Source organism: Podarcis melisellensis (assembly GCF_964234715.1).
Source record: "Podarcis melisellensis genome assembly, chromosome: 3".
Lineage (NCBI taxonomy): Eukaryota > Metazoa > Chordata > Lepidosauria > Squamata > Lacertidae > Podarcis > Podarcis melisellensis.
The window spans coordinates 112,773,328-112,792,804 of record NC_138530.1 but is presented as its reverse complement, the minus strand read 5'-3'; the positions used below and the strand labels follow the sequence as shown (position 1 = coordinate 112,792,804).

The window sequence follows — 19,477 nt, the reverse complement described above, 5'->3', positions numbered from 1 at the left end:
AAATAAACAAAACTTGTTTTATTTGTGCTGGATACTTATTGAAATACTCCTTTCCTAAAACTCAGACCGTTTGACATCATCATCATAGGATCAGTCTAGTGACATAATTTGCTTCATGTTGTTGTTTAGTTGTTTAGTCGTTTAGTCGTGTCCGACTCTTCGTGACCCCCTGGACCAGAGCACGCCAGGCACTCCTGTCTTCCACTGCCTCCCGCAGTTTGGTCAAACTCATGCTGGTAGCTTCAAGAACACTGTCCAACCATTTCGTCCTCTGTCGTCCCCTTCTCCTTGTGCCCTCCATCTTTCCCAACATCAGGGAAGTCTTTTCCAGGGAGTCTTCTCTTCTCATGAGGTGGCCAAAGTATTGGAGCCTCAGCTTCACGATTTGTCCTTCCAGTGAGCACTCAGGGCTGATTTCCTTCAGAATGGAGAGGTTTGATCTTGCAGTCCATGGGACTCTCAAGAGTCTCCTCCAGCACCATAATTCAAAAGCATCAATTCTTTGGGGATCAGCCTTCTTTATGGTCTATCTCTCTCTTCCATATATCACGACCGGGAAAACCATATCTTTAACTATACGGACCTTTGTCAGCAAGGTGGTGTCTCTGCTTTTTAAGATGCTGTCTAGGTTTGTCATTGCTTTTCTCCCAAGGAGCAGGCGTCTCTTAATTTCGTGGCTACTGTCACCATCTGCAGTGATCATGGAGCCCAAGAAAGTAAAATCTCTCACTGCCTCTATTTCTTCCCCTTCTATTTGCCAGGAGGTGATGGGCCCAGTGGCCATGATCTTTGTTTTTTTGATGTTGAGCTTCAAGCCATATTTTGCGCTCTCCTCTTTCACCCTCATTAAAAGGTTCTTTAATTCCTCCTCACTTTCTGCCATCAATGTTGTGTCATCTTCATATCTGAGGTTGTTGATATTTCTTTCGGCAATCTTAATTCTGGCTAGGGATTCATCCAGCCCAGCCTTTCGCATGATGAATTCTGCATATAAGTTAAATAAACAGGGAGACAATATACAGCCTTGTCATACTCCTTTTCCAATTCTGAACCAGTTGTTCCATATCCAGTTCTAACTGTAGCTTCTTGTCCCTCATAGAGATTTCTCAGGAGACAGATGAGGTGATCAGGCACTCCCATTTCTTTAAGAACTTGCCATAGTTTGCTGTGGTCGACACAGTCAAAGGCTTTTGCATAGTCAATGAAGCAGAAGTAGATGTCTTTCTGGAACTCTCTAGCTTTCTCCATAATCCAGCGCATGTTTGCAATTTGGTCTCTGGTTCCTCTGCCTCTTCTAAATCCAGCTTCCACTTCTGGGAGTTCTCGGTCCACATACTGCTTAAGCCTTCCTTGTAGAATTTTAAGCATAACCTTGCTAGCGTGTGAAATGAGTGCAATTGTGCGGTAGTTGGAGCATTCTTTGGCACTGCCCTTCTTTGGGATTGGGATGTAGACTGATCTTCTCCAATCTTCTGGCCACTGCTGAGTTTTCCAAACTTGCTGGGGTATTGAGTGTAGCACCTTAACAAGGGAAATACATAATATACATAATAAAGCGATGATTGTTGTTGATGAGGATTTTAAATCTCTGCCTGGCTCAAACGCGGCATCCTCCTTTCTTTACGCATTCCCGTGCGCACTTGGCACCACCGACGGGTCCCGGGACGCATTCTATGGCGCGCCGCGCGGATCCTTCGCCGCAGAAGCGCCGCGGAGAGGAGCGCCGCGCGCCTGCAGCCCGGCCAGGCAAATCCCCGTCGGGAGGACGGACCTTCCGGCCAGGGGGCAGCGCGGGAGACCCGCCCACCGACCCGTCCCTCGCCCTCCTCCGGCATCCGCCCTCGCCGCCTCCCAGCCCGGCAAGAAGAAGGAGCAGCAGCAGCCGGAGCAGCCGCCGCGCCATGCGCCGGAAAGGGGGCGGCCGCTGGCAGGACGAGGCCGCGGACTCCGGAGCCGAGACGGCCGGGTGAGTGAGTCCCCTCCCCGGCGCCGGTGGCTTCTGGTGCCCGGTCCCTTTCCCTCGACATGGATGCCCATCTGCTTCAGACGGGAATGGGGGTCCCCCTGGACGGGCAGTTGAAGAAGCAGCATCGAAACCAAAGCGCAACAAGCCCTTAAATATAGGGAAACCCCATAGGAAACGGTGATCACCCCACTCCAAATTCCTGGTGCGTTTTGGCGCCTCGTCTCGTCCCATCCCTCCCCAAACCTCAAATAATGGAGTGGGAAGGGAGCCCCAGGTCATGTAGTCCAAGCCTCTCCCAAACCCCAGATCATAGAATCATGTAAAGGGACCATTGAGGGTCAATCTAATCCACCACCACCCCTTGCCCAACTTGAGACTCGAACTCAGGACTCTGAGATGAAGAGGCTCAGGCTCTACCGACGGAGCCATTCGACTCGCACAAATCTTAAGCTTCTGGTTTGATCCCCAAAGTAATGGGGCTTGTGAGCTGTGATTGAGGGATTTGTGCATTCTTGCGTTGGGGGGTGTGGGGTGGAGTGTAGGAAATATTAGGAAAAGAAAGTAAGTTAATCTAACGTCGAAAGTTTAATGTGGCCTGCCTTTCCAGCTAAGCTCTTCTTCAGGGAAACTTGGACAAATGTTTGATCCTAAAAAAAAAGGTGAACATGTTCAAATAGAGGTGAGGATTTTACCTCAAACACAACGCCTCTCTGCATGCTTTGTTACAATCAGTGCACAACCATTTCCCTTGCAGAACAGTTTCAGTGGCAGTAGTGATGTTGAAAAAATAACCAAAAATTTGGGAAGCTTTTATATGTGGGTATATATAATGTTCTAAAAGGGCCGAGGAGAGAAAGATCTAATATCATTACAAGTACCTTGTTGTTAATAAACTGCCCATATGGGGCATAAAAAGGTTTGGTGAGTAGGAACTTGGGAACAGGATCCAGGCAGCAGCATAAATCGTAGTCTGGCAATCAGAATTGGCATCTTTAAGGTACATGCACCCTGCAATACAGGAATGCAATGGAATTCAAGTGTCTCCCAATTTTAGGGCCGTTTCATATTTTATTTTGGGTGCATTTGTTCATTACGACCACATTACAGTGTGTTCAGTGATCATTGTGTATGTTCACACATCCCTGTCTACATACTCCCACCAGTGTGTGTGCTTGGGCATGTATGTAAGGGATGTGTGTAAGGGATCTGTCTGCATATGGTCTGGGGCATGCAGCACGTTCTAATGTTTTGTGTATGGACAAGCAGGGGAATATTTCTGTGCTACAGGTGAAACTCGGAAAATTAGAATATCACGGAAAAGTTCATTTGTTTCAGTGATTCAACTTAAAAGGTGAAACTAATATATGAGATAGACTCATGACATGCAAAGCGAGATATGTCAAACCGTTATTTGTTATAATTGTGTACAGCTGATGAAAACAATCTCAGAAAATTAGAATATTAAATGAAATCAGCAAAACAAGGACTGCAAATAGAGCAATATTGGACCTCTGAGAAGTAGAAGCATGCATATGTACTCAGTACTTGGTTTGGGCCCCTTTTGCATCAATTACTGCCTCAGTGCGGCGTGGCGTGGATGCTATCAGCCTGTGGCACTTGTGAGGTGTTATGGAAGACCAGGAAGCTTCAATATCAGCCTTCAGCTCTTCTGCATTGCTTGGTCTCATGTCTCTCATCTTTCTCTTGGCAATGCCCCATAGATTCTCTATGGGGTTCAGGTCAGGTGAGTTTGCTGGCCAATCAAGCACAGTAATCCCATGGGCATTGAACCACCATGATCATTACAATTATAACAAATAAAGGCTTGACATATCTCGCTTTGCATGTCATGAGTCTATCTCATATATTAGTTTCACCTTTTAAGTTGAATTACTAAAATAAATGAACTTTCCCACGATATTCTAATTTTCCAAGTTTCACCTGTACGTGCAACATGTCCCACAATTTTCATTTTCAACCAAGATGGTTCATAATCATCTTATGAACCAAAGAAGCGCTCTGTTTGTGCAGCATGTAATAGTCAAAACATATTTTTGCAGCAAGATGTATCTTTTGGGGGGCAGGAGGGGGGGAGCAGTAAGGCTTCATTCATGCAGAAAAATTTGATTTACACCATTTGAATAGCAGCTTGTAATTAAAATTCCACTCATACATGCAGTCTAAAATAGTGCCCCCAACCAACTTATTGCAAGGAAGTTAAAGACCTTGCTTCCACATGGACCATACTGTACTATCTGCTGTTTTCTGCTATTTTAAAACTGCATTTATATCCAACTTTCTCCAAGGAACTTATGGCATCATACATGGTTCACTCCCTAACCTCCTGAGGACTTGCAACAACCCTGTGAGATTCAGCAGGCTGAGAGATGGTGACTGGTCCAAAGACACCTTCATAGCTGAGTGGGGATTTGAACCCGGGGCTCCCAGGGGCTAGCTTGACACTCTAACCATAATGACATAACCTAAGTCCCCATTGTTCGACAGCCCTACTGAACTTAACATTTTTTTAAAATTATTTTTTTACTGCAGGTCAGAATACAGCTGTGTGTCATCTTCCAGCAGTGAGTATAATTTTGTTCTTCTGTTGTTGTTGTTTAGTCGTGTCCGACTCTTCGTGACCCCATGGACCAGAGCACGCCAGGCACTTCTGTCTTCCACTGCCTCCCGCAGTTTGGTCAGACTCATGTTTGTAGCTTCGAGAACACTTTCCAACCATCTCGTCCTCTGTCGTCCCCTTCTCCTTGTGCCCTCCATCTTTCCCAACATCAGGGTCTTTTCCAGGGAGTCTTCTCTTCTCATGAGGTGGTCAAAGTATTGGAGCCTCAGCTTCAGGATCTGTCCTTCCAGTGAGCACTCAGGGCTAATTTCCTTAAGAATGGATGCATTTGATCTTCTTGCAGTCCATGGGACTCTCAAGAGTCTCCTCCAGCACCATAATTCAAAAGCATCAATTCTTTGGTGATCAGCCTTCTTGATGGTCCAGCTCTCACTTCCTTACATCACTACTGGGAAAGCCATAGCTTTAACTATACGGACCTTTGTTGGCAAGGTGATGTCTCTGCTTTTTAAGATGCTGTCAAGGTTTGCCATCGCCTTTCTCCCAAGGAGCAGGTGTCTTTTAATTTCGTGACTGCTGTCACCATCTGCAGTGATCATGGAGCCCAAGAAAGTAAAATCTTCTGTTAGTGTCCACTTAATGAAGCCGTAGCTACCTGTGGGAAGCTTTGGGGACAGGGCCAGTCCACCCTCAGGCTGCGGCAGGTGCAGTCTCCAAGAAATACATCACCTGCTGCTGCTGGTGCCAAAATGTCTTGGCCCAGCCCTGTTTGGGATGCACATATTCAAGGTACCTCGGGTTGCAGATGCTTCAGGTTACAGACGCTTCAGGTTCATAGTTGTCAACCTTCCCTTTTTTTGTGGGAAATTCCCTTATTTCAGCGCCGTTTTCCGCTGCTATCCTGGATTGTTAGCTATCCCGTAGACTGTCCCTGGGACAGGTGAGACTGCTGATCCCTTATTTTCAAATCCGAAAGTTGACAGCTATGTTCAGGTTACAGTCTCCACTAACCCAGAAATAGTACCTCAGGTTAATAACTTTGCTTTAGGATGAGAACAGAAATCGTGCGGCACAGTGGCAGCGGGAGGCCCCATTAGCTAAAGAGGTGCTTCATGTTAAGAACAGGTTAAGAACAGGCCTCCAGAACGAATTAAGTTCTTAACCCGAGGTACCACTGTATGTGGGTTCGGAGCCTCTACTGAACTAGTATGGAGGAAGAAAGATTGTCTGAAAAGGGAGGAACATTCGCTAATAGGAAGGGGCTTTAGGCTGCAATCCTTACCTGGGAGTATTGAAGTAACACGGGCTTACTTCATGTACTTACTTCAAGTAAACATGTATAGGCTAGTAAGTCCGTGCTTCTGCATAGTCAAGAAGTTCAGGCCAGTTTGGGCAAGCCAGAACTTTCGTTGCTGGTGGTAGATGCAGGTGGAACTTTCACTGAGATGTGTGTGGCACTTAATGCCGACAGTCAGACACAGACTGGGGACGGACCCAAACTGTGTGGTACGTGTGTGGCAGCCATGGTGGCACAGAGGCACATATGACTCTTCTTCTCCATCCCAGCTCAATCTCAGAAGCTACTCAGTAGGTGGGTATTTTGTTTTGGAAAGAAAATTACACTGCCTAACTTGGGGGTAGCCAAAAGGGTGCTCCCCAAATGTCATTGGACCACAACTCCCATCATCCTGAAGATTGGCCATGCTGGCTGTGACTGATGGGAGTTAGAGTACAACAATATCTGGCTGCCCCCTGGTAACCTATCCAGTGTGGAGTGTGTGCCCCTATTGTTGGAGACTCTGTTGTGGCTGGTGAAAAGGCCACTAGAGGACTTTCTAGTGGGAAATCTATGGCACTCCAGCTCCCATCAGCCCTAGCCAGCATGGCCAATGGTCAGGGATGATGGGAAGTGTAGTCCAACACTCTTACAGCCGGCAGCATAATGAATTGGATGAATCCATCCAAGGTTGAACCAGAGGTTCCATCAGGAAGGCTCTGGAACGGTGAAAAATGATTAGTCTGACCCAACCGACAGAGCAAACTTTGTTTCCTGTCTTTTGACTGTCCTAGAAATGCATATTTTCAGGGCTAGCATGTTGAGAAGACTCCATTGTCCTGTCAGATAATTGCTGCTTGAGATTACAGGTCCATATTGCATAAGCTCTCTTTGTGTGATAGAGCAGTTAAATTGCCCTGCTTTGATTTTGCCCACTGACCTTGAGGGGTGCTGTGGCTCAGTTATTAGGGATTGTGTTATTTCTGCACTTGAGGCTGCCGAGAATAGTTTGACCATTACTGCCTACACAGTAGTGTCTTCTCCTGCGTCTTAATCATTGGGCGTCACCCTAGTTTTTAGAGGAGCTGACACACAGACACAGTAGTGATACAGGAGACTAGCTCACCCGCCTCTGGACATATTAGGCTCAAAATGAGTAAGCATTATGGGGACGTTTTGGTTCCTTTCCATACCAGAGCCCATTAGCACAGTGGAGGCTCTGCTCTTCTGCAGTCAACTGGAAGCAAAATTAAAATTGTGTTTCTGGAAAGGTTGCCCCAAAGGGAATGTGTGCCGCAGGCTAACCAAGGCTTCCCACCCTGTTATGTAATAATGAAGTGAAATATTTATCTCCATTCCAGAGAAAACAACTAGTGTGGAAATGACACAGCAGCAAATAAATCAACACACCTACTTGTCATTGTTGCTGTAAAGTACTTTATAACCTTCCCAGATAATGAGAGAGTGGACTGGCGAACTCAAGCTGTGCCTGAGGCTTTTTGCGATGACAGAAACCAGTTTGCACATTCTTTTGTTTCAGCTGTACTTGGGTGCTGCTAGTGTGACCATGGTTTCAGGATTTGTGTTATTTGTTGTCGTTTAGTCGTGTCCGACTCTTTGTGACCCCATGGACCAGAGCACGCCAGGCACTCCTGTCTTCCACTGCCTCCCGCAGTTTGGTCAAACTCATGTTCGTAGCTTCGAGAACACTATCCAACCATCTCGTCCTCCATCATCCCCTTCTCCTTGTGCCCTCCATCTTTCCCAACATCGGGTCTTTTCCAGGGAGTCTTCTCTTCTCATGAGGTGGCCCAAGTCTTGGAGCCTCAGCTTCAGGATCTGTCCTTCCAGTGAGCACTCAGGGCTGATTTCCTTCAGAATGGAGAGGTTTGATCTTCTTGCAGTCCACGGGACTCTCAAGAGTCTCCTCCAGCACCAGAATTCAAAAGCATCAATTCTTCGGCGATCAGCCTTCTTTATGGTCCAGCTCTCACTTCCATACATCACTACTGGGAAAACCATAGCTTTAACTATATGGAACTTTGTTGGCAAGGTGATGTCTCTGCTTTTTTGTGTTATTAGAGGTTCTGAAATGTTCTTTTTCCCGATACTAATTTCAGTTGATAGTGCCAATAAAGGCAGAAGTTTGCTTGGAGGCATCTGCTCTGCTCTGCCTCCACAGTTGCGGGAAACTGCAGGAAGAGAAAATGCTGTTGTGCATCTAGTTGGCCACTTTGAGAACAAGATGCTTGACTACATGGGCCATTCATTGGCTGGATCTAGTGGCGGAGAAACCCTCTCTGGCACCTGGGATGGGACACCGCGCAAGCGGCATCCCGTACGGAGTGCGCATGCACAGCAGCCCGTACAGTCGCTGTGCGAGAGGCAGCCTGTACGGACAGCACACGAGAGCAGCAGCCCTTATGGATGGCGCATGAGTGCGCCCTTGGCTGCTCTACAGCTGGGGGGAGGCAGGGGCCATCTTGTCACCCCCCCATGTCACACCCAGGGCATCCCACCCCCCACTTCATACGCCCCTGGCTGGATCCACAGGTTCTCCTTATGTTCATTTGGGTAAGTGCTTGTGAGCTGGAGCAATATTTATTGTAGCTAATGAAAACCAGGCAGAAGAAGCTGGATCGTCCGTTGCCTATACCCTATAAGAAGTGTAGGCAGCAGTAATGCCTCAAGTGTGTGATTGTTTGGACCCAGTGCTAGGAATTAGCCAGGTGTGTTTGGCGAGTGGTGTGGGTCCGATTGCTACCATATGGAGATCTCTGGATGCCACGTTGACAACTGGGGAAAGCAAAATGTCACTTACAGAAGGGCTGGATCTAGACACACCAAAGAAGCGTTGCAGTTAAACGCGTCGTAAACTTTGTATGAGAAATCGAGTTGGCAAAAACGGAACTCCACAGCGCCATCTGGTGTCACAGTGCTTTAATGCATATACAATGCGTATAAAGCGCTTTTTCTTTGCCAATGTAGGTGAGTCCAAGGATCTGAAATAATTTCCTTGAAGACTGAATTTGTTTTATTCTGGATTGCAATGTGTTGTAAACTGCTTTGAGTCCCCCCCCCTTTAAAATCTAAAGTGGTATAGAAATGAAACTAATAATAATAATAATAATAAACCCATTGCAAGAAAATAACTAAAGCAGCACCTAGGCATACCGTTATGGCGACCACAACCTAGGTTTAAGGTGCCATTTGTCAATTAGATTCTATATCTGAGTTTCTAACACAGTTTGGATCTACTTACTGAATAGAGAGAGTGCTGTTGTGCTCAGATTCCTGCTTCTCCACTGCGAGAAGAAGACGTTGGACTAGGTGGGACTTTGGCTGGGAGTTGCAGTTCTGTACAGGCCTTTCTTTCTTTCTTTCTTTTTTGAATAATATTTATTAAAGTTTCAAAGAAGTTACAAAAATAGAGAGAAGAAAAAAAAATACAAAATACAGAAAAATAAAAAACAATTAAAAACAAATCAGTCTTTCCATGTCTTGTCTTTCATTTACTTATTTCCCTGACCTCCTCACACCTCCCTTTTTTGTATTCTAGTTCAGTAGTTGTTTCAGCAAGTCCTTACCCTTTTTGCTTTTATCTTGATATTTTATCTTAATATATTGTAACTTTACATTTTCACCTGTTAACAATCCATTTTTACATACCCATTTATAACATTATTGCTAAAACTTCATTCCAGCATCCCTCTAACATTCCTTAATTTTACAGTGTTTCTGTAAATAGTCTTTAAATTTCTTCCAATCTTCTTCTACCAACTCTTCTCCCTGGTCAGCACCCTTAACAAACTACAGTTCCCAGGATTCTTTGGGGGAAACTATGATGGGTAACTGTGGCACAAAAGTGCCTTAAGTATATGGTGTAGAGGTGACCTTAGTCTTCATCTGAATTTATTTGCACATTTCTACTTTGAGGGATGCTTTCAGTGTCTTGTGCGTTTCTAAGCTTCTCATTCCCTGCCGCCACGTTGTAAATGGTTGTGACATCTGTCAAAGTGGTTACACCTCCGGGAGTGAAGCACAAAAGGATCATCTCACTCGCGGCTTCTCTACTGACCTACATGCAGCAAGCTGGGCTGCTAGATATACTGTAGTTTAAGTTGGTTTCCAGTTTAACTTCAAAGTCCATGCCAAATTTAGAGGTTTTGCTGTTGTCTTCTGCTTCATTCTGTTAGCTGGAGGGTTAAAAGTGTCGGTTCACATTGAAAGAGATTTGCAAAATCACTGCGAGCTATTTTAATTATACTGACTGAAGTGATACATTTTTGCTTCGCATCAAAGGCAGAACCGCTGGTCCTCTCTGTGTGGCAAGCAGATGAATGATCTGAAGTGACATTGCCCATGTTTGCGTAAAAGAGGACAACTTGTTGGCCGTTCTTTGCCTGTCTGGCATTCTGGCTTGTGGGTATGGCATCGTACCACCTTCTTGAGACTTTTGGCAGGATATCGCAAATGGTTCCTCCTCTGGAATGCCTAGATGGATGGACTAGCCTTCTTTCCTCCTTTCCCAACTTATTTCTTGCTCCATCTATCCAGCTGATGAAATTCTGTGCTCTACCTCTTCCTTGGTCTTCCTGAGCATTGAAGAGATGTTCACCTCAGATCCTGAAGCCTGCTAGGCAGCAGCTCCTGATGTAGGCTTCAGAATTAATGAGATGGAACTGAGCAGCCAGAACACACATCAGTTTATTTTTTTATTTTTTAAAAAAGATTTTTATTAAGATTTCAACAAATTTATAATAACAAACAAGACAAAATAATACAACAACAAACGATAAACAATAAAAAACACAAAAACCAAACAAAAATATATAAGTTCAACTCTTAATTTCATATAACTTACTTTCCTGACTTCCTCACATCTCCCTTATCTGTATTCAAATTTCCAATTTAGTTTCAGCAAATTCTTCCTCTATTTTAACTAATTTTAATATTTCTTAATTTCTTTTAAATTGACCATTCCCACTGCTGTCCACTTATCTTCTAGTCCCCCATCGTTTGATTAATTTAACTATGTTTCTTTACTTGTTACTCATAAAACATCTTTGCACATTCCTTTCAGCTTAGTCACTAATGCATTATTGTCTCACTATCCTGCATCACTTTAACATTCAAATAATTTACAATGTTTTTGCAGATAATCTTTAAATTTCTTCCATTCTTCTTCTGTTTGTTCTTCTCCCATGTCTTGGATTCTGCCAGTCATTTCGGCCAATTCCATATAGTCTATCAGTTGCATCTGCCATTCTCCCAAGGTGGGCAAATCTTGTGTCTTCCAATACTTTGCGATAAGTATTCTTGCTGCTGTTGTTGCATACATAAAAAAGGTTCTATCCTTCTTTAACACCTTCTGGCCAACAATGCCCAAGAGGAAGGCCTCTGGTTTCTTAAGTAGAACACACATCAGTTTAACATGAAGAGAAGTTCTCCCCTTGCCTGCAGCCAGTCCTTTATTATGTTACTGAATTTGGGGTTTGAGGCTATTTCAGTTAGCGGCACAGGGAAATCTGTCTGGGATGCTGTTTACTCCATCAGGAATACTGTTTACTTGGGCACCATTGGACCAGACACACTTCAACCCTGAGAGCCTAGTGGTCCAGATATGTCTTGGAACAGGATTGGCAGTTATGGGTTATCTGACGTATGCAGATTTATGATGGAGACGTGGACTGAATTCTCTGTTTGGGTCCCAAACTTGTGGCAAGTATGACCCAATATAGATTCCAAGGGGTTGTATTCAAAGACTGGGAGCGGCTGCTGAGACCATATAACACTGGTCTTCAAAGACCTACACTGGCTCCCAGTACGTTTCCGAGCACAATTAAAGTGTTGGTGCTGACCTTTAAAGCCCTAAACGGCCTCGGTCCAGTATACCTAAAGGAGCATCTCCACCTCCATCGTTCTGCCCAGACGCTGAGGTCCAGTGCCGAGGGCCTTCTGGCGGTTCCCTCACTGCGATACGCCAAGTTACAGGGAACCAGGCAGAGGGCCTTCTCAGTGGTGGCACCCACCCTGTGGAATGCCCTCCCACCAGATGTCAAAGAGAAAAACAACTACCTGACGTTTAGAAGACCTCTGAAGGCAGCCCTGTTTAGAGAAGCTTTTAATGTTTAATAGGTTATTGTATTTTGGTGTTTTGTTGGAAGCCGAACAAGAGTGGCTGGGGAAACCCAGCCAACTGGGCGGGGTATAAATAATAAATTATTATTATTATTATTATTATTATTATTATTATTATTATTATTATTATTATCAATGCTATGCAGGAGTGAAATGACTTCTTGCTCAATGGGATTTCCCCTCCACATACCCTAACTCTGTTATGGGGGTTCCCCAACCCTTTGGAGCAGATTTGGGGACAGTGTGGGGCGTGTGCAGGGGGAAGAAATTGTGTGTGGGGGGGTCCTATTGCATGAGTGGAAGTTCTTCCATTTGCTCATTTAGTTACTTGAAAACCACACCTTTATAGAAAACTGAATGTAAACCGTTGCAAACCAAACCAGAATGACTGGGATTTCCCCCTCCTCCTTTCAGGTGAACTTTCTGTGGAGAATGTACAGGATCCTTTCCTTCTTAGCATGCACCTAATTGCAGACCCAGGAGACTCTGGTGTCCTCCAGCAAGCCATCGATAGCCTACTGGCATGGATCCACCCAGATCTCCAACTCTTCCGCGTTTCAGAAAGGAGGAAGCCAAGGAAGCCCGACAAGGCCATCGCCTCTCAGCCAGCCCTTGCAGTAATCCTCTTTCTGAAGGAAGAATATGATGAGGAGCCGATCCTGCAACTTCACGAGTCCTTTCAAAGGCCACCCTGGCATTACCACCACACGGAACAGGTGCATGGCAACTTCCTCCCTTATATGCCAGGCAGCCAGGATTTTTTCACCTTGGCACCAGGCACTCCTCTGTGGGCCATACGGCCAGTGCATTATGGGAAGGAAATAATACGCTTCACCATCTACTGCAGGAATGAAAGATTTGCCAGCGTTATGAAGCTCTACGAACTCATTCTGAGAAGACGGGTTTGTCAGAAAAAGGCAGGCTTTTGTGTGTTTCCTGTCTATTCCAGTGTGGATATTGATGTTCAGTTGTCTTTAAAGAGGCTTCCCAAAGGCCATGTGCCAAGTCCCACAGATTCGGCGGTGCTGGAATTCCGAGTCAAAGATATTGAGCAGCTGATGTCTCTCTTGCCGAATCCTTGCAGCCGGATCAGTGAAGGCAGGTGGCAAACGGAAGATCCTGATGGGAACAAGATCCTCCTGCAGGTATTTCTTAGCACCCCTAAATCTCCATGTGGCATTTGGGAATGCAGATTGTAAGTTGCCGTGCATGGGGTGGGGGGTGGGAATCAGAATGTGTTTGAACGATATGCAGCATACTGTATTTTTTGCTCTATAAGACTCATTTTTTCCCTCCTAAAAAGTAAGGGGAAATGTGTGTGCGTCTTATGGAGCGAATGCAGGCTGCACAGCTATCCCAGAAGTCAGAACAGCAAGAGGGATTGCTGCTTTCAATGCGCAGCGATCCCTCTTGCTGTTCTGGCTTCTGAGATTCAGAATATTTTTTTTTCTTGTTTTCCTCCTCCAAAAACTTGGTGCGTCTTGTGGTCTGGTGCGTCTTATAGAGCGAAAAATACGGTAATTCTGTGTAAAGTTTCCTTGGAAATAAGTACTATTAAGTTCCATCAGAAAAGTCCCTACTTTTGTTTCCAAACTGAAATGTGCTGCCTGCATATTGTCCGTATAATAAATACCGTATTTTTTGCTCTATAAGACTCACCTTTTCCCTCCTAAAAAGTAAGGAGAAATATGTGTGCATCTTATGGAGCGAATGCAGGCTGTGCAGCTATCCCAGAAGCCAGAACAGCAAGAGAGATTGCTGTGCAGTGATCCCTCTTGCTGTTCTGGCTTCTGAGATTCAGAATATTTTTTTCCTTGTTTTCCTCCAAAAACTAGGTGCATCTTGTGGTCTGGTGCGTCTTATAGAGCGAAAAATACGGTAATTACTATGGTCTAGTGAACTCCTTGTAATACCAGTATGAATTGTTTCATACTCATCACCATCCATTGCCAAAGACCTCTGGTCTTTTGGTGTGGACTGGGGTGATGGTGGCAACACACCAGAGGGTGAATAAAGTTTATTGTCCCATAGCGCAATTCACATATATTTCTCTAATTTGAAAGATCCATCGCTTCCGATTCTAAACTTTCACTTTGAACCTTATGGACTGCAGAAAGTAGAAGACTTGTGTAAACAGAAAGAACCTTGTCAATTCTTTTCCATGTTAGTTTGTTCCTGGGCTGACTCTGTATATTTTTCCACAATCGTACTGTGCATGATGGAGGAATTCAAAAATGGCAAAGGCCTAGTTCACATGTAAACCATGAATGTGGGAACTGAGTACAAAAATCACAGCCACTTTGCTCATCCCCTAGTCCTGTACTGTTGGATTACTCCCCAGAGCTAAGCCATGGTGTGGCTTAGAGTTACATGTGAACCTTGACAAATCACAAACCCAAGTTCAGATGTAGCGCTAAACCAAACCATGGCTCATCTTTGTGTCGTGGAACAGCAGGACTGAGGAAGGAGGAAAATGGCTGCAATTTTTGCCATGAATACACACATGCTCATATGTCCATGCTTAGCCATGGTTTCCTTAAGATTAGAGGTAAAAGGGGCTAAAGGTTGTTTTATGCAAAGATCTTTCAGCTGTGTTACAGGAACAATAACATTGTAACTACAGTGCTACCTCCGGTTACATACGCTTCAGGTTACATACGCTTCAGGTTACAGACTCCACTAACCCAGAAATAGTGCTTCAGGTTAAGAACTTTGCTTCAGGGTGAGAACAGAAATTGTGCTCCGGCGGTGTGGCGGCAGCAGGAGGCCCCATTTGCTAAAGTGGTGCTTCAGGTTAAGAACAGTTTCAGGTTAAGAACAGATCTCCGGAACGAATTAAGTACTTAACCCGAGGTACCACTGTACATTTGATTTGATTAGTCAACAGGCAACACTCTTGGGATGATATTGGCAAAGTACTTTCAAAGGACGAAGAATATAGAATAGATGTGTTCTTGTCTGCAGGTTGTGGTTAGTCAGGAGATTGTGTAGTCATGAGTCCAGGTTTAGTTAACACACTAAGCCAAACTGTGGTTTAGCTCAGCATGGGAGGCAAAAGCAAAGTGCTGCAAGCTGTGCTTGAGATAGCGCAGTTGGTAAAGCATGGAACTCTGAATTTCTGGGTCGTGGATTCAAGCCCAATGTTGGGCAAAAGATTTCTGCATTGCTGAACTAGATGATCCCCTCCAACTAGATCATCCCCTCCAACTCTCCAATCCTATAATTCTATGTTTGCATGGTCCTGGTAAGCCATAAACCAAGCTGTTGTAGAAATGATTCCTAAAAACAGAAAGTTGAAAATTATTTCCTATCAGTTTCTCAGGCACTCTTGACACACAAGTTGTAATAAGATGCTTAACTTTGGAAACAATCCATTCAGCTGCAGATGCTTTTTCTACCGTTTAATCAGGCAACCTGTGGAACTTTATGGAAGTAGCTGAGTCTGGTATAAAACGTACCAGGATAGCATCATTTTATTCTAAGACTTAGGTGCATTTAGTGGGAAACTTTGGGAAATCGGTGCAAGATTTTTGAAAGATGTGGATATGTTTACTTTTAGAGAATGGTATAGTTGCTAGGCTTTGCGTCATTCTAGACCACAGTGCAATCAAAATAAACTGGTGCGACGTCTGGCAACTGTGCAGCTCTGTTTAAGACAGAAACAGTTCTTTATTGCCTTGCTGATATAAGTGTATCAGTTTGTACATAGAGCTTTTGTTATTAGTACTGCAGACTCCAGTTGAGTCCATGTTCCTTGTGCTCTTTGCTTCTGACTCATTCTGCAGAAAACAAGCAGTTCTCTGTCGGCACCAATGGCCCTGCAGAAACCAAAAATATAAAGGAGAAAGAAAAGGCAACAATGCAGTAGTGGTTTCTTTTCCTTAAACCAGCTGGAGGATATTATCCCTGGAGAGGGTAGTTCTCCAAAGCGGGGAATAAGATTTCTCCGCTATGCTTGTTATTTCTAGTTATTTCCATGCCACCATTTAAGAAAGAAGAAAAGGCTTGGGCTTTGTATATTAGCAGTGTTAATCTGTTGTAGGATACAAGTTCTGATTCTGCAGTGCAATCCAATGCATGCCTACTCAGAAGCAATTAACATTTAATTCAACAAGACTTACACCAAGGTAAACAGTAGCCTTCATCAACTTGGTACATTTCTGATTTTTCCACTACATCTCCCCTAAGTTCCAGGCACCCCAGCCAATTACTGTTACTGATTAATGCAACCAGTGGCCATTTAACATGTGGTAGATAATTCAGCTCTGGAAATAAAGGTTTGTTTTTAATGTGGCTCCTCCCTTTTCACCCCTCTTCTTCACAGCAGGCCCGGTATAGGAAGTGTGGTAAGCTGAACAAGTTTTGCTCCCCATCTCCTGCAAGGCACCTTCCAAGTTTTCTTCCCCAAAGCAGCAGATGGACTCTCAACAAAGCCAGTGATCCTTCAAAACCAGTTTATTCCATTGCGTTTCACCATGCCAGTCTGTGCCTTGGCGTTTCCCAGCAGGACTTGAGAAATCACAACCAAGCACTTTCCACCAGAAGACCCAGTGGAGCCTCTGCCGACTCATTTCAGCGAAGCAAGTCTCTTGTTTGCTTGCCCACAATGCGCTCTTCCCTGGTCCCCAAATCTTTTCATTTTAGCGAGCCAAATTCCTTAAGCACTTTCTCTTCTGGGCACAGGACAAGAAGCAGAGTTAACATTGACGACTTGGAAGGAGTTCAGGAGACTGATGTGGACACAGGGATGAAACTTGCCTTCGCTGATCTCTCTGTGGTCTCGGCTTACTCAGTTTCAGATGGGTTCAGCAGTGACGTGGAAGCAAAGACTAAGTATCCTGTACAAGGGCAAAGTCTCAAGAGATTTAAGGAACCTGGCTCTCGAGGAAGATCCCCATCAACCAAGTGTAACGTCTTTGAATTATCTTCCGGCTCGCTTCCTTTTCCTTTTGATTGGTTTTCCAGCTCTTCAGAGTCACATTCAGGTTCTCCTTCAGCAGGCTCCTTTGAGATAAAATGTTTGCCAAGAGGAACCGTTTTCCCTTTTGCTGACAGCAGAACAACTGGTGGTGGGAAAAGCAACGAAGAAGAATTCTACATCTGAACCTGTGTGTGTGTGTGTGTGTGTGTGTGTGAGAGAGAGAGAGAGAGAGAGAGAGAGAGAGAGAGAGAGATAAAGAGAAAGCTATTTTCTTTAAGTGCTTGGTTAATGAGCCTGTTTCCACCCTGCGCCCAAGACCTGTGTGCTGCCCTGGGGTCTTGTGGCAAGTGTGTATGTTTAATTTCATTTCACTTTTAATTGGTACACCACCTTTCTATATTACTATACACAAGGTGGTTTGCAAGCTGAAGAAACAACAAAATAGGCAGCAAAGATCACAACCTAATAACAATCTGATCCAATAATCAAAACATAACTTTAAAATGAGTAGCTTACATCAAATAAAGCAATATTCAATAATCCATTAGAATATAATAGTAAACAGTAAAATTAAATGTCAGCGAATAATAAACAGTTTACACTTAGCAATCACAATAAAGAATGACTAAACTATAATACGCAGGTGGCACATTGGGATACGTGTGGCGTTGTGGGTTAAACCACAGAGCCTAGGGCTTGCCAATCAGAAGGTTGGCAGTTCAGATCCCTGGGACGGGGTGAGCTCCCGTTGTTCGGTCCCTGCTCCTGCCAACCAAGTAGTTTGAAAGCACGTCAAAGTGCAAGTAGATAAATAGGTACCGCTCCGGTGGGAAGGTAAACGGCATTTCCGTGCGCTGCTCTGGTTCTCCAGAAGCGGCTTAGTCATGCTGGCCACATGGCCCGGAAGCTATCTGCGGACAAACACCAGTTCCCTCAGCCAGTAAAGCGAGATGAGTGTGGCAACCCCAGAGTTGTCCGCGACTGGACCTAACGGTCAGGGGTCCCTTTACCTTTAAACTATAATCAATAAAAATAACGGCAAGTCACAATGCACGAAATACCACAAAACATACAAAACCATGTAAAAGGATCAAATTGAGAAACAGGGACACACAACTTATGCAATTTAAAAATATATATATCTAACCCTGAAGCCCTCTCTTTCCAGCTGCTTCTGCTGATCTTGAAGTCATGGTCTGGGAAAGGTTCCTAGGGCTGGAGGATGGAGCCTGGCAGGTGGAAAAAGCCTTTGACTGATGACGGCAGCACAAGGCCTCTCTTCCGCTAGCTATTGTCTCCCTCAGACAGCTGTAATTTACAAGTAGTGCTAAAGTTGAAGCTTTTCTGAAGATAATGTGATGATTTTACATATATTCTCACTTGGGGGAGTGAGTGCAGTGCACTACGGTTTTGTTCCATCTTGTACTGTTGAAAGTTTTGTAGATTTCTTCCATCCCCACACACCCAAACACTCCTGGTGTGGTTGCAGTGCCTGTCAGCCAGTTAGAACCCAGGTTAGATTTTCCAGCTGGAGTGAAAAATATTAGCTATGCCATCTGATAGAGAAACTTGACATTGTAGGGACTAGGTGCCTTAAACGAGACAGTATTCTGCATACCTTAGGCCACTTCTTATAACTATGTGACACTCTTTTGAGCCCTGAGATTCCGTCTCTCAGTATCTTAGCTGATAATCTTGCAGCATCTCTGGCAGTTCCAACTAAATCCCATAGCAGGACAGCACTAACGGCGAGGCTTGGTGTGATCAGGAGTGCTGTGAAGCTAAGAAAAGCACAGCTAAACAGATTAAAGTAGATAACTCTGAACTGTCAGTTAAAGATCTTACTGGATTGAATAGGGAATGCAAAAGCTTACAGAGTTATAAAAAGTCCTATCGGGAAAGGCATTTATGGTTATTCCTGTTGAGGAACGTCATTCTGGAATAAAATTCTTCAGTAACAGTTGTCACTGTATGTGCAGTCGCTTTCCTGGCAAATATCTCAAATGAGACTTGGAAACAACACTTCCTTGCTATTTTAATACTGTAAATTAAATGCTGGTTTTAGTCTTGAATCCAACCTTTGACACTGTTATTTCTTATCTTGATCCCTTGGCCCAAGATCACATTTTGAGAAGGTAGAAAGGGATCATTACACAGTTTGCGAACCATAACAGTCTGGAGGACGGGGATGTCGCTAGCAAGAAGTTACAAAGCAATTTAGATTGGTAGGTGTGGGCCGTTGCCAAATCATCATTTTCATAATTCATTCCTTAGGGTGGAAATTGAGTGGGACCTACCGTATTTTTCACTCTATAAGATGCACCAGACCACAAGACACACCTAGTTTTGGGAGGAGGAAAACAAGAAAAAAAAATATTCTGAATCTCAGAAGCCAGAACAGCAAGAGGGATCACTGCACAGTGAAAGCAGCAATCCCTCTTGCTGTTCTGGTTTCTGGGATAGCTGCGCAGCCTGCATTCACTCCATAAGATGCACACACATTTCCCCGTTTTAGGAGGGAAAAAGTGAGTCTTATAGAGCAAAAAATACGGTATTTATAAGACAGGTGATAACCTAACAGAGCCTTCTCCCCAT

General features: G+C 44.4%; 1 protein-coding gene across 1 annotated transcript; it reads left to right on the top strand.

Moving 5' to 3' along the window:
• The first annotated feature begins 1,867 nt into the window (after positions 1-1,867).
• Positions 1,868-19,172, top strand: FAM124A (family with sequence similarity 124 member A). Its single transcript, XM_081906306.1, has 4 exons — positions 1,868-1,966; positions 4,517-4,548; positions 12,376-13,106; positions 16,286-19,172. Exons 1-4 carry the CDS (start codon positions 1,902-1,904, stop codon positions 17,063-17,065), a joined length of 1,608 nt encoding a protein of 535 aa, XP_081762432.1. The 5' UTR covers positions 1,868-1,901; the 3' UTR covers positions 17,066-19,172.
• The last annotated feature ends 305 nt before the right edge of the window (positions 19,173-19,477 follow it).